Raw genomic sequence first — 15,990 nt, forward strand, 5'->3', positions numbered from 1 at the left:
ATAAAACAAATCAATTTCTTATTTTGAGATTCAATTTAACTTAATTTCTAAATTAAATTTCATGAAAGTTATAAAAAAACTATAGCTAAAAGTAAAAAATAAAAAGTTTAAAAATGTTAGAATTTTTAGCTAACATACCAAAACCATAAAGTCTAAGGCCATCTCCAAGGCTCTCTAAATATAAAGAGAGCTCTTGCAATCCTTAAAAATGTTATGTGAAAAATGAATATAATAATAATAAAAGTTTTAAAGAGTGGGTAAAATAGAGTATATGGTTGGAGAACTTTTACTGTAGCAACTCTAAAAGCTTAAAAAAAATTCCACCCCCAACAGACTGACTTCGAAAAATTACTCCCGACATAAAGTTTAAGTGTGCTAAAAGCTTAAAAAAAAATTTCCACCCCCAACAGACTGGATTTTGAAAAATTACTCCCAATAATCGGACTAAAATCAGCCCCCACGGACGTCGATTCCTGGATCCGCCACTGGACAGAGCGTCCTGATATTTCAATAAAAGAAACCAAGTGTATGAGCAGTTGAATTAGAAGCAGTATTACACTTCAATACCACTTCCACAAACCTCTATTGCCAAGAGAGGAAAAACAAAAAGAAAGAAAGCTATAAAACAATATTGTAAAATCAACATCGGTTGCAATATGATCATGTGATTTTGTTGTCATGCTTTAAAGTTCGAGATATAATTGAACAGGACTTCATAAAATTATGATATTACACTAACTGTAACTATTAATTGACATGTGGATTTAATGCTTTAGGTTTCATTACTAATGGCGTCTCTGTGTACATATTTCACACTTTTTAAACATATGGTAGTATTTTTATGATTTATTTTATTTTATTTGCATGCTTTACAGGGACAATCATGGATTTAAACAACAAGACCTTTGTTTGTGTGGTTCAAATTCAAACCAGATTATATATGGATATAATGGTATCACTATAATTTATTGAGGACTTGATGTGCCAAATTAAAATATCAAAGGCTCAATGTGAATAAATAAAAAAGATTAAGGGCCCATGTAATGCTTTGTTTCCTCTGTCAAATTCTAAATGGCTAGAAGCAGAATAAGATAGGTATTAGATCTATAAAGTGTTGAAATAATAAACTTATAATTAATAGAGTCTTTAATGTGGTTCAGTGTGTTATCCAAAAGTCATTTCTGTATCTGTATCTGTATTTATAGAGAGTTAATGTTGTTTACTAAGAGTCATGTTTGTAATCTATAAATACCTATCAATACAAAGTAGTAAGAAAAGAGAATCAGAAGAGAATTTCTTCCAGCAATTATACTCTTCATCTGTACCTCTGAAAGTTTATTTATTTGATCCAACAAATTGGTATCAGAGCCAGACAAAAATTCTCCTGAAAATTAAGAATAATGGTGAAAAGAGAAATCGCCATTGATTCGTGGGAGACCAAGTCCCAGATTTGGAAAGCTATGCGCTTATGCATAGATGACATCAAAGAACAAGTCGATTCTTTGACCTTCGAGGAGATCAGGAGGTTGTTGGAGAAGGAATTGGGATTGGAGAAATATACATTGGATGGACAAAAGAAATATGTCATGCAATGTCTGGTGGAATCCTTAGAAAATGATGATGATGAGAATTCCGAGGATTTAGGAGAAATTGGTGAAAGACATGCGAAGGTACAAGAACATGTATTTGATGATGAGGAGAAAATGGAAGATTCTCTTGTGATGGGTCTTTTGCCAGAAACTGATCCAGTCAGTAAGAAGAAAGAAGTTCCAAGTAAGTTCAACATTAGCAAGGCCATGATGAAGAGAGTTTCCTATATTAAAGCCAATTATGAGGAATTTACAACGGTCCGTCTTTGTCGACTGTTAGAGGAAGATATGGGAATTGAGAAATTTGCACTTGATCCATACAGGAAATATATAAGCAATCATATAGATGACGTATTGCAATGGGCTGATGAGAATTCGGAGTCTTCAGACAGAGAGATTGATGAGGACGACGAAGATGAAGTAAAACCAGAGAAGATAATTTGTGCAAAGCAAAATGTGCAAAATTCTGAAGTATCTAAAAAGAAGAAGAGGCTTGAAAAGGAAGTCAAAGCATCAGGCACGAAGCACATGAAGCTTATGGAAGAAGAAGCAAAGGACAACAAAAGTGCTGAAGGTATTGAGAAAGCCTCTGATAAAATCAAGCATGTGCCAGAAAACATATGTGAAGTGAAGTCAATGAAGGAACCGAGTGAGATGTTTTCCAAAGAAATCATGGAAGTTAAAAAGAGAAAGGAAAGAGTGAAAGAACTTGAGGGTATTGACATAAGTAATATTGTGTCAAATTCACATAGAAGATACACTAGTCATATCCCTCATCCAAACCCCAAAATACAAGTTGACGATAATAATAGTGATGTTTATGGTACTGACGAAGATGATTGGGATGACGATGATGATGAGGAAGAAGAAAAGGATGGAGATAATAATGTCGATGATGAAATACTCCGTGAAAAGGTCAATAACAATCAAATTCGAAGAAAACGATGGAGATAATAATGGGAATGATGAAAGCTCGGAGTGAAGAGGTCAATAACAATCAAATTCGAAAATGTAGCAAATTAAGAACTGTTCTTGGTGTAACTAAGGGATAAAAATTATAAGTTTAAGGGGGTGTGTTGAAATAATAAACTTATAATTAATAGAGTCTTTAATGTGGTTCAATGTGTTATCCAAAAGTCATTTCTGTATCTGTATTTATAGAGAGTTAATGTTGTTTACTAAGAGTCATGTTTGTAATCTATAAATACCTATCAATACAAAGTAGTAAGAAAAGAGAATCAGAAGAGAATTTCTTCCAGCAATTATACTCTTCCTCTGTACCTCTGAAAGTTTATTTATTTGATCCAACATAAAGAACATTAAATAAAATGATGACCGAAGGAACAAGTACCATTCCTGAACTATATCAAAATGCTTCAATATGGTCCAAGAATAGACAGAGGCATGTTTTAAAGATTAATAAATTAAAAGTAATAATACTACATTAATAAATTTCTATTTATAAATAAGAAAAATACCTAATTGAAGAGTAACCAATGGAATTGTTATATCTTTTGGGAGATAAAACAACAATACAGAACTCAAACAGACACAAATTAATGCCAAATGTGTACAATGAATGTGATTTTCACATTTAACTTAAAGAGGCACATACATCTTATAAGAAAAGCAAACAATAAAAAAGTAAAGAAAAAAAGGCTTTCAATTCCTGTAAACAAAAAGTAATCATCATCTTTGTAGCAGACCAAATGCTAATGTTGGATTTGATCCATTTAAATTCACATATCCCATAACCAACCCTTCAGTACAAGCTACCTCAAATGCTAATATTGGATCTGGTACATTAATTCTAATTATTGATTATCAATTTCTCTTTATTGCAACATTCATTTAAATGTTCAAAAGTCATACATAGTTAACGAAAGTTATGAGTTTGTTGATAACTCTATTCATATCTTGATCATAAAGTTTTAGTTGTTGGAGATGGTTAATCCCAAAGATAATAAAAAATTATCTTGTTAGCTTAAACTTTTTGGTTAAATATTCCCTTGATATATGTGGTATCAGGGAGTGTGTTAGGCTAAAATAACCAACAGAGGCATAACTATTGAGTGGTACAGAACATCAATTGAAATAATAGATGTTAGATTAAAGGAAATAAAGCAAGTTGTATCTCACCTACAGTAAGCCAATTTGCTCTGTTCAAAATATTCACATCAAAAGCAAATGGTGTAGTAGTCCTCATCCTTGTGAAGTTCAAACAATTATGAAGTATTATGTTGAAGTAAGTCATAGGATCATATCTATAGACTCTAGTTGTAGCATCAAATGTTAATGTCCCTTCTGCAGGAAGCTTTGGTTGGAAACTGACACATTTGAAACAGATATTGCTGCAATTACAACAAACATGATAGATCACGGTTAAGCAACCAAAATGTTTTTAGTTCCTAAAAGTATATTTGGTATGACAACTACAAAAAGAGTATTTCCTGCCCTAGCACATAAATAATATAGCACATACAGATAAATAGAGATAATATATATAGCAGATAGGTTGTAGATAGATATGGTTAATTTGAACTTGAAAATTTCGTTTTTGAAGGAAGTATAAAAAAACAAAAACAAATTTCTTCCACACAAATTAGAAGAAACCATGACCTAAGATTCTCAGAACTATACACGAAAGGTAGCAAGAACATTTGAACAACAAATACAAAGGAAACCCACTTAACATATGTATGACCCATATTAATAAACCTACGCAAAGTACATATGACCCATATACAACTGACTAAAGCTTTGTTTAAAGGCATACATACATGGAAAAAATAAGATTGATGAAGGTGGAAGAGAAGAGCTTACTAGTTACAGACTCGCAGAAGCTTCTTACTTAACACACCTGCAATTAGAGATTTAGGTTTTCGCGTGACGAGTAGCAATTCAGGTTGGAGAAGATGTCGGATACGATTACTGATTTAGGTCGGTATGAATTTCAGGCCGATATGGATTTATGTTGCAAAAGCCATGGATTGAGGTGTGGAGGTTTTGTCTAAAGCTTTATAATGATTTTCTGTTTGATGCACTTTAAGAATTGGCAATGAATTTTAAATTAGGAATTCGTGAGGTTTTGTCTAAAGCTTTAAGATTTGGGGCAAAAATTTGGGAGGGGTTGTTTGGAGGGAACACTTGGCGGTAAGTTGAAATATTGGGTATAATTATTTGGATAAAAAATAGTGAGAATAAAATGTATCATTAATATTATAGTTAAATAAAATAATAAGAATAATAATAAATGAAAACTAATAAATTGGCAAGAAATAAATATTAATGAGAATAAGATAAAAACTAATTTAATAAATATTTTTTTTTATGATTAATAATAAAAATATATAATTTATTCTCATTAAAGTTATTAAAATTATGCTTTTAGTGGAAATAGTTTTTATTCTCGCTAACCTTTTCTCGTTAATACCCATTTTTCTTGTAGTGCGTTATTTCTACAAAAACTAACCATATATATAATGAGACAAAAATGAAGCTCTGAACTAGAAAATTATTTAATAATTTGATTTATCGTGTTATATAGCTAGAAAGAGAATCAATAAAAAAAAATGCGGCACTTCTCTCTCTATACTGCAAATAGATAATTCTAATTTTCGAGGTTTATATGTTTATAAATGGTATGATGGGAAGTAAGGTTGTCAACACAAAGATAGCCCGTTATATACACGAATTGACACCATTATCATTTTTGTTACCCATTTTGACACTCTTAATGGAAATTTTAGGATTTGAATCTCTAAATGCATCCATATAGATTCTGAGTCTGTAGATATTTTAACTCTTGGGAAGTCTAGAGTAGATTGTTTTGAAATGAATTATTGTTATCATATCATAATCTGATTATGTACATTTATATATTCCACGAGATTATATATGATAGGAATGACACAAAAATCAACAAAAGAGCTATTTGGATTGAAGAACTTAATTGCATATAACAAAATAGACAAAATGCATTTAGGTCACACGTAGAGATGGCAACGGGATTGTACCCGCGGGTACCCGACACTATCTGTACCCTGTATCAAAGGGTATGAGATGAGTGTGGGATCAAAACCATTAGGGTAATGGCCGGGTATGGGAACACCCCAGGGTACCTGGTACCCATCATAACTCTTTTATATATTAAAAATATTATTATTTTTGGGATGTAAGATGTGGGATTTGAACCTCAATCTTTTGTTCTTCAACCACTGAGTAATACCGTTAAATTATTTTATTATTATTAATTAAGGTTCAATATGTTCAATTTTTAGATAGATGATTTATTAAATTTATACTTTGTTGATTTTGTAATATTTTTAGTTTTATTTATTGATTCTTAACGGGTAAAGGTATCCGTGAATTAAATGAGACGGGTATCGGATGCAAAAAGTATACCCATTAGAATAATGAGAAGTGTACAGGTAATTAAAAAATAAAGAGATAAAAGTTTGAGATTAACACTACGTGCGGGTACCCGACTCATTGCCATCCTTAGTCACACAATTTAATAACATTATAGTTCAAGTGTCGGGAATCTAATTTACCCTAATTATAGTAGTTAAATGCACTAAATTTTCATGGTTGTCTCCAAATAGCCACTCAACCAATTTTTCTCAATAAAACCATTCAATTTTGCATTTTGTCTCAATAAAGTCACTCCGACAACTTCAAAAGCAAAAAAAAATACTGGAAAAGTGACGTGACTACCACATTGCCAATAGTCAACTTTCACCGCTGACTGAAACAACACGTAACTGTCATTTACCTGGCCGAAATGACACGTGTCAACTAGGTAACAACCACATGTCGTTTCGGTGAAAGTTTACTAGTATTGACGTGAAAGACACGTCATATTTCTGGTTTCTTTTTGCTATTGAAGTCGTTAAAGTGATTTTATTAGTACAATATTTAAAGTTAAATGATTCTATTAAGATAAATTGAAATTAACGGCCATTTTAAGATAAATATAAAAATTCAATGACCATTAGTGTATTTAACCCTAACTATAAGGGTGAAATGCACCATTGGTCACTGAATTTACATAGTTGTCTCAAAATGGTTCCTCAATTTTAATTTGTCTCAATAAAATCATTCAACTTTGAGTTTATGTCAATTAGGTCACTCTGACGATTCGAGTGATAAAAAAGTCTCAAAATGATAACATACATGATATGTTTACATGAGTCAACTCAAATCTCTAACCGAAACGACACATGACATCCACGTGTCGGTTATTTTTATGAAAAAAAACTAAACTTGGATACGTGGATGTCATGTGTCGTTTCGGCCAGAGATTTGAGTTGACTCATGCAAACGTATCATGTATGTTATCATTTTGAGATTTTTTTATCACTAGAATCGTCAGAGTGACCTAATTGACTTGATTGATTTTATTGACACAAATTCAGATTGAATGACCATTTTAACAGGTAAGTTGGGTGACTAATGGTGCATTTAATACATATGAGTCGTGAGAAACATCACAGAAAAATGGCAGCTCTTGGAAAATGCTTGCTGCTGGTCACTGGCCCTCCTGTAAGTTTAATTCGATCAATTTTGTTTTTCCTTTTGGTGATTATTTCCTCTCTTTCAATGGCGATTTAAATTGCAGGGAGTAGGGAAAACCACTCTGATTATGAGGGTATTTGAGAGCCTTAAAATCTCAAACCCTAATTTGAAGATTCAGGGATTCTACACTCGTATGTTCTCTCTCTCTCTCTCTCTATATATATATATATATATATACTCGCACATTTTAGAATATATTGAAGAAAATGAAATGTTGAGGTTGAAGTTTCGATGTTTCTGAAATTTAGGTGAAATTAGGGAAGGGGGTGAAAGGGTTGGCTTTGAAGTTGTCACTTCGGATGGACGAAAAGCTCCACTTGCCTCTACTACAGTTTCTACGTAAGTTCGTTTCTCACCGTTTTATAGCTTTACAATTTGTTCTGTTTCTGTGTACAATGAGAAACGGTAAAACGTTGTTGCCGTGTGACCAGAGGTCACGGGTTCGAGTCTTAGGAGCGGCCTCTTGCCAATTAAATTGGCAAGGGAAGGCTTGCCCCAATACACCCTTGTGGTGGGACCCCTCCCCGGACCCTCGCTCAGCGGGGACGCGTAATGCGACCGGGCCGCCCTGTGTACAATGAGAAAGATGTTATGTTGCCCGGAAACTCCACTTTAGTAGCTTTTCGTGTGGCTGTGATAACTCAGTCAAATCATTTAATTTGAATTTTGTCTCAATTAAGTCTTTCCGGCTATATGTGGCTTCCATGTCAGCACCAAACCACCGACCGAAACGACATTTGGCTGCTACCTAGCTGACACTATGAAAGTTGACTACTGATGTGGCAACCACGTCAATGTTCAGATGTCTTTTTGCTCTTGAAATTTTCGGAGTGACTTTTTTGATACAAAATTCAAAGTTGAATGAATTTTTTGAGACAAATTGTAGTTGAGTAACCATTTTGAGAGAACCATGAAAACGATGCATTTAACCCATATGTGTACGTGTCCGTTTTCATTTGAAGGCTATTTACGAAGGTTATTTTACATTTACACTCCTCTTTAGTAGCGTTTCGTGTCCGTTTTCATTTGAAGGCTATTTTATAAAGTTTATGTTTTAGAAATAACGTTTCTGGTATCCGTATCGTTGTCTGTGCAAAATAGTAAAGATGTGGAAAGGGAAATAGTAAGCTTAATGCTATTGCTAGAATCCTATTATTAATATTATTCAAGTGCAAGAAGTTCTTTGAACATGAAGGACATTTTCCGCTAGATGTGGAGAATTCAATAAAAATGATTGATATATTGTGATTTTTCATGTCAATATGATTCATCTTCCTGAGTTCTAATGCTTGTTTAGAAAGGTATTCATATTGGCCCTGTTTGGCAAATAGTTGTTAGCTGTTGGCTGATTACGTTAGCTGATTACCTTTTTGTTTAGCTTATTTGACTAGCTGATTGTGTAAACTTGTTTGGTAAAACTTAGCTGATTGCTAATAGCTGTTTGGGTAAATGACAAATAAAGGCATGATAAAGTATTTATTTGGGGTTAAAGGGTAATAATTAGGGGTAAAAATGTCCTTCAAAAGAGATGGAGCAATAAGCTAATTGAAAAAGCTCCTAAAATGAGCTTTTTGGATACAATAAGCTATTTCAAAACAGGTTTGACTAGTCAAAATCTCTAAAGTGGATCAAACCTCTAATTTTACCCAAAAAGCTCCTTACCAAACAGGGCCAAAATGACAAATAAGAACATGGTAAAATCTTTATTTGAGGTTAGAGGGTAGTAAATAGGGGTAAAAATGTCCTTCAAAAGAGATGGAGCAATAAGCTAGTTGAAAAGGCTCCTAAAATGAGCTTTTTCAAAATTAGCTTTTTGAACCCAATATGTTCTTTCAAACCTCTCTCCACCAAACACCACTATTAGAGGTTTGACTAGTCAAAACCTCTAAAGTGGCTCAAACCTCTAATTTTGCCCCAAAAAGCTCTTTACCAAATAGGGTTTGACAATTTTTAGTTTGAATATTGCAATGGCATTACATTGCTTTGGGTGTATAGTCTGGATTAGATAGTGACTATGTTGCACAGAAACTTCTCTTAGTAACGTTTCCGTGTTTCGTGTCCGTAGTGTGTACCCATCTGTTTTTGTTTGAAGGCTATTTTTATGAAAGTTATGTTTTAGAAATAACGTTTCTGTGTCCGTGTCTGTGCAATGCTTCAGTGGTCGTCGAATTGTGGTATTCCTACAAAAGGTGCCGGTTTGGCCTTCTGATGCTCAAGTTCGAACTTGTATCAGAGAATAAAACAAGAGATTAATATGAGAGATTGAAATTCCATGCTTGAGTATCTCCTTCTCTACTTGTTTTGGGTAGATTTAACTTTTAAGGTATAAGCCCTGATTAGAGAGCTATGTTGCACGGACACAAAAACGAACACGGAAATGGAAACGAAACCGGACATCGAGAAAAGTTAATTCTAAAACATAGCCTTCACCAAAAACAGACATGGACACGAAACTGACACGGACATGAAACGCAGAAATGCTACTAAAGAGGAGTATCCGTGCAGCATAGTTAAAGAGTAGTTATCTTATTAGGGTGATCATGCCATTTTTCTAACTTTTTCATTTTATGGTATTTCGACCATTAAGCAATATTTGAGGTTATTGTCATATAGGGTAAGTAATTGAGTAAATAATTTATTAGTCCCTACACTTTACGTAACGCACTTTTTAATCCTCGCATTTTAATAATACATTGTTTAGTCCGTAACTTTTGTTCTATTCAACAGTTTAGTCCCTTATAGAGGGACTAAACTATTTAATAATTCAAACATTTGAGGGATTAGACTGTTGAATAGAACAAAAAGTTAAGGACTAAATTATTTACCCTATCATATATGATAGCTTTTCCCTACTCTCAGAGTTGCTTGATATCTCTATATCACTGTATAACAAGGTTGAGCTGATTGTATCGGGCCTAATACTACAACAACAACAACAACAAAGCCTTAGTCCCGAAATGATTCGGGGTCGGCTAACATGAACCATCATATAAAACCGTGAAATCAAGTCGTGTCAGCGACACAAATTCGCTCCCTCCACTCCGTCCTATCCACTACCATATTTTCCTCAATTCCCAGTAAACTCATATCACTCTCGATCACCCTCCTCCAAGTTTGCTTAGGTCTTCCCCTACCCCTCACCACTACATCCCTTTGCCACTCTTCGGTTCTCCTAACCGGCGCATCAAGCGCTCTACGTCTCACATGGCCAAACCACCTTAGTCGGTTTTCTCTCATTTTATTCTCAATAGATGTGACCCCTACTTTTGTCCTAATTATTTCATTACTCACCCGATCCTTTCTCGTATGACCACACATTCATCTCAACATACGCATCTCCGCCACCGACATCTTATGGATGTGGCAGTGTTTCACTGCCCAACACTCCGTACCATATAACAATGCTGGTCTAATTGCCGTCCGGTAGAATTTTCCCTTCAATCTATTAGGCATGCCGGGGTCACAAAGGAAACCCGTAGCACTCTTCCACTTCGACCAACCAGCTTTAATCCTATGAGTAACATCTCCATCTACTTCTCCATCCATTTGGATAATAGATCCTAAATACTGGAAGCAATCCGAGGCCTGAACAACTCTTCCATTTAGGGTGATTGTCCCTGCCTGCCTACTCCTATGGCCGCTAAACTTACACTCCAAATATTCTGTCTTACTTCGGCTCAACTTAAAGCCTCTAGATTCTAGAGTTTGTCTCCATAGTTCCAACTTCCTCTCCACTCCTTTCGTCTCATCAACCAACACAATATCATCTGCAAACAGCATGCACCATGGTATACCATCTTGAAGTGAACTTGTTAGTTCATCCATAACAATGGCAAAAAGAAATGGGCTTAGTGCGGAACCTTGATGCACTCCAATCGTAATAGGAAACTCTTCAGTCTTCCCAACACTCGTGCATGCTCCCTCATACATGTCTTTTATGATGTCAATATATTTCCGTGTATCGGGCCTAATGCAGAAGGAAAATTGTACAGCCTGGTCAATAGCACGTAGATATTGTCTGCTTTGGTCTAAGTCTCATTCCTTAGACCTCACGGATTTAAACGCTTCTATATGTATTGGAAACACACTTTTCTAATATAACTCAGTCACTCTCTCTCCATTTCCGACGAGGGATTCAGTTCATTCTTATCTCAATCATCATCCTTTAGGATCACTCTTTGACCTTCCCGGTGCCACCCCTTAACACCGGGTCATTATGAAAATATTAGTACTTCATGACTTTGCAAGAATCCAGCCATTGATAGTTTCTACTAAGCATTACAAAAATGTTATTCTTCTATATTTCTTTTTTTTCTTTCTAGAAAGTCCTTTGATCTATACTTCTGCAACGAATTCTCATTTGTTTCGTATTTGGTGTTCAAACTGGCAATTGCTGCTGATTTTTATGTTTCAAACATGATTTAGAGGTTGAAGGAATATCTTTTGATTCGATGAAAACGGCCTTCAACCTTTTGATTGTATGAAAACGGCCTCTGAATTTTTAAATTTGTGAGCGTTCTGAACTTTGTTATTTTTGTAGCTAACTAATTTGACCTCAACTCTATTTTTAACATGATCTCAAACTCTACGAATTTAATTAATTATAATTGTTTTCATACAATGAAATTTAGTTGGTTAGCCTATTTTGAAGATTAAAATCAATTATAGCATTTATTTTAAATGAAGAAACTTTTTAATTAGGTATGGGTAAAATTGTTTCATGTAGAGTTGTTTTATGATCGGGCACACTCGTATCTCTTTAAAAAGATTCTTCATTTATTCATTTAAAATAAATGCTATGATTGATTTTATTCTTCAAAATGGGCTAACCGAACTGTATGAAAACGATTATAATTAATTAAATTCGTAGAGTTGGAGATCATATTGAAAATAGAGTTAAGGTCAAACTAAAACATTTTTATACCATACGAAAATAACAAAGTTCAAAACACTGACAAATTTAAAAACTCAGAGGCCATTTTCATTGAATCAAAAGGTATTCCTTCAACCTCTGAATCAGGTTTGAAACATAAAAATCAGCAGCAAATGCCAGTTTTCGTTTAACTTGCCGCCTCAATTATCTCGTGTTAAACCACATATTACAATTGCAGGCCAGATTCTTTCAGATGGCCTACTGTTGGGAAATATAAAGTCGACATAGCTTCATTCGAGTCGCTTGCATTACCCGAGTTGCAGGTCACTAGCAATGCCTACTCATTTGTTTATTCTATGAAATAATATTAGGTGACATTAAAATGTTGATTCTGTTATTAGGTCAAAGAAGATACTGATCTGTTCATCATTGATGAAGTTGGAAAAATGGAACTGGCTAGTTCATCGTTCTTTCCTGCTGTTCTAAAAATTCTGGACTCAAATGTTCCCGTTTTAGCTTCTATCCCCGTTCCAAGGTTTGGTCGCGACGTACCTGGAGGTATGTTTTTTTCAAGTTTACGCTTATCTTGGGATTGAGAAAGTGGCTTGGGATTTCGAAAATGTATTAAATCCATTGTTTAGGACTAATTAGATTTAAGTTTGTGTATTAAATAATTTTAAGTCTTTCTAAAACAAAGGTAGTCTTAACCACCCAATTTTATTCTAATTTAGGGTTTAATTAATTCTAGCGAAAACATCAAAAGTGACGGATAAAAATGAACGAGTAGCTATTGTATTTATTCGAATAAAGGACCAATGAGCTTGGCAAGCATGATCAAATTAAGTCCCGGATGAATTTCGAGCATAATTTGGTCTTGTAACTTATCAATTTTTGTAAAAATAGGGTGCGATCATACCAGCACTAATGCACCGGATCCCATCAGAACTCCGAAGTTAAACGTGCTTGGGCGAGAGTAGTACTAAGATGGGTGACCTCTTGGGAAGTCCTCGTGTTGCACCCCCAAACTTTTAGAGGGCGAGCCTTGGCGCAACGGTAAAACGTTGTTGCCGTGTGACCAGAGGTCACGGGTTCGAGTCTTAGGAGCGGCCTCTTGCCAATTAAATTGGCAAGGGAAGGCTTGCCCCCAATACACCCTTGTGGTGGGACCCCTCCCCGGACCCTCGCTCAGCGGGGACGCGTAATGCGACCGGGCCGCCCTTTTTTTTTTTTTTTTTAATCCAAGATGACACATGTCTTTCAAAACAACGAACTACATACCATTCCGTGACATGCCATTTTTGGACCAATTCGATCTTGTTGCCAGGTTGAAGGATCAAGTTGATACTTTATCCATGCTTATCGAATTCGAGAACTATGTCATGGGGCTATTTTTCTAACCCGTGTCCGCACCCGAATCGGTGCTTCATAGGTTTATGTACATAATTAAAGAGCTATTTGCGAGCAAACTTCATAAATATAATTAACGATTTACTCACAAGCAATTCATGGCTAGATAATTTTTTTAATGAACCAAGTTCAAAGAGTATTTTGGGCTCGAAACAAGCTCGAAGCTCGGCTCGAGCTCGTTTATTTTCTAATGAGCTGAGCTGAGCTTGTTTGAGCAAGTCAAAGCTCGGCTCGGGCTCGAGCTCGTTAATTTTATAGCGAGCCGAGCTTGAGCAGGCCAAAGCTTGGCTCGATTACTACCCTACTTATATTATAGCTTTTAACATTATGACTCCTAAACTTTATGTGTAGACATAAAAATTCTTGAACTTTACATTACCCTAAAATTAAAGTCAAAATAAGAAAAAATAAGAAATTAATGAAATTATGAAGGTAAATTTGATTTTTGTTCTTGCACTTTTGTACCGAATAAAATGAGGGAAAACTGACTAAGGTGGTTTGGCCATGTAAGACGAAGAGCGCTTGATGCGCCGGTTAGGAAGACTTAAGAGTGGCAAAGGGATGTAATGGTGAGGGGTAGGGGAATACCTAAGTAAACTTGGAAGAGGGTGATCGAGACTTATATGAGTTTATTGGGGATTGAGGAAAATATGGTAGTGAATAGGACAGAGTGGAGGGAGAGAATTTATGTCGCTGACATGACTTGATTTCACATTTTTATACGATGGTTCATATTAGCTGACCCCAAATCATTTCGGGACTAAGGCTTTGTTGTTGTTGTTGTACTCTTGTACTGAGTTTGTCTGTGACAAAAGCATTGTTGGTGCAGTTGCAAGGGTTAGGAATCATCCTGGAGCTGCTATTTACACTGTAACTCCAAGTAATAGAGATGCACTTAAAGAGCAGATATGTGCTCAGTTAATAGGTTATGCAAATTTGCATCTTTCACAAAACCCAATTGCAGACATCAGATGATGGCCTTATATAACTCTTATCTCCAAGGTGATTGGATTTTACGGACATGTGTTACCATTGTTTTATGGGTAAATTTCAAATAAAACCCCTGTGGTTTCACTAATTTTCAGAGAAAGGACTGTGGTTTATTTTTAGTCAAAACGAGGATTGAGGTTTTCAACTTTAGCAAAATAAGGACTTTTTCGATTGATACTATTAAAATCACCATTGACGACTTCAAAAATGACATATTTTAAGAACTACTAATATTCTAAACAACTTTAATTCTTCAATTTTTTTATTTTGAGATTGTTTAGATGATGTTTGGTAAAGAGAGATGAAGTTAATGTTTAGAGAGAGAAAATTCTAAAAAAGATAATTTTTGAAAATCGAAAATGTAGTTCCATAAAAAATATGACATTGAACAACTTTAATTCTTGAAAAATTTCATTTTCAGGTCGTTAAAGATGGTTTTAATAGCATTAATCCAAGTGCGAAACCTCAATCCTCGTTTTGACAAAAAGTAAACCACAGTCCTTTATCTGAAAATTAGTGAAACCACAGGGGTTTTATTTGAAATTTACCCTTGTTTTATTTAAGAGTTGTTATTACTTAGGGTCTTTTTATTCTTTATTATTAAGGCAGATTTAGGTGTTTTTATTATTATTTTGGAGTTTTTTTGTTATTTAGGAGTTTTATTAGTATTTATCAATTAGAATTCTGTTTATGTGATCAGGAATCATTGTACCTCTTTAAAAGGAGAAAATATCAGGAAGAGCTGGTGATCTCTTAATTAAAAAACCCATCATTCCCAAATTAAGAAAGTAGGTACTCCAAGTAAGAGCCGTAACAAGAATAAGAAAATCGCGGTGGGAAGACCCGTGACGAGATCCTATTTGCAGACCCATAATAACAACTTGATATACTTCTTCCTTTTAGTTTTGTTCCATCTCATGTCATCTGTTGTCACAGCCTTGCTTGAAGATGATGCTAGAGTTCAAATTGCATAATTTCTCAGGTGACTCAATGTAATTATTTTACTTAGAATTATGGTTGAACATGTTGGATATTTTTTTGTCCTCTGTATACATGCCTGCCTCCTATGTTTTAAGTTACATCAAAAGGTTACTGATGCTCTTTATATATATGTATATATAGAGGTTATTGATGTTTGAAGGCCATTAGTTTAATGTAATACCTTAGTTACCTAAATGCTGAAACAAATTGAACTATATTGCTGGAGATGATAATTGTTTACAAAATACGAATTTTTAGGCCACTTAACGGAAATTTTTAGCTGAAAATTTTGAGAAAAATGTCTCTTTTGAAGAGTAAAAACATTTTTATAAACTATATACTCCATTCCTTCACAACTTACCACTTTTTCTCATTTTTTTATATGGTAGTCAAACATTGAAAAATATTTTATTTTCCAACAGAAACCCAATATTTTTCGGCAATCATACGAGGCGTTAACGGGTATTTTCTTAAAGATCTAACATGAATTTTGTGGGTTAGTGTTTTATTAACAGGGTAATAATGGAAGAAAATTTGTTGTTCCCATTTCAGTGTACCTTTCCATGTCATTTT

General features: G+C 34.5%; 1 protein-coding gene and 1 non-coding gene across 3 annotated transcripts; both read left to right on the forward strand.

Moving 5' to 3' along the window:
- Nucleotides 1-7,015: 7,015 nt before the first annotated feature.
- Nucleotides 7,016-15,568, forward strand: LOC136208608 (uncharacterized). 2 transcript variants are annotated; one of them, XM_065999667.1, is made up of 7 exons: nucleotides 7,016-7,133; nucleotides 7,210-7,297; nucleotides 7,415-7,505; nucleotides 12,278-12,362; nucleotides 12,441-12,597; nucleotides 14,276-14,448; nucleotides 15,137-15,568. In XM_065999667.1, the coding sequence occupies exons 1-6, from the start codon at nucleotides 7,044-7,046 to the stop codon at nucleotides 14,419-14,421; spliced, it is 657 nt and encodes a 218-aa protein (XP_065855739.1). In that variant the 5' UTR covers nucleotides 7,016-7,043; the 3' UTR covers nucleotides 14,422-14,448; nucleotides 15,137-15,568. The 2 variants fall into 2 exon arrangements, with proteins under 2 accessions (XP_065855739.1, XP_065855740.1); XM_065999668.1 differs by lacking the exon at nucleotides 14,276-14,448.
- On the forward strand, nucleotides 12,942-13,060 carry LOC136210046 (5S ribosomal RNA). Its single transcript, XR_010677758.1, has one exon. It is a non-coding gene; the product is annotated as a 5S ribosomal RNA (ribosomal RNA).
- Nucleotides 15,569-15,990: the final 422 nt, after the last annotated feature.

This window comes from Euphorbia lathyris, chromosome 10 (genome assembly GCF_963576675.1).
Source record: "Euphorbia lathyris chromosome 10, ddEupLath1.1, whole genome shotgun sequence".
Lineage (NCBI taxonomy): Eukaryota > Viridiplantae > Streptophyta > Magnoliopsida > Malpighiales > Euphorbiaceae > Euphorbia > Euphorbia lathyris.

What these genes read in the sequence shown, in the direction of transcription:
- LOC136208608 (XM_065999667.1), top strand. Translation starts at nt 7,044, where the DNA reads ATGGTGCATTTAATACATATGAGTCGTGAGAAACATCACAGAAAAATG. An exon ending in GCCTCTACTACAGTTTCTAC is followed by an intron (nt 7,506 to 12,277) that starts GTAAGTTCGTTT and finishes TTACAATTGCAG; the next exon opens with GCCAGATTCTTTCAGATGGC. An exon ending in TTGCATTACCCGAGTTGCAG is followed by an intron (nt 12,363 to 12,440) that starts GTCACTAGCAAT and finishes TTCTGTTATTAG; the next exon opens with GTCAAAGAAGATACTGATCT.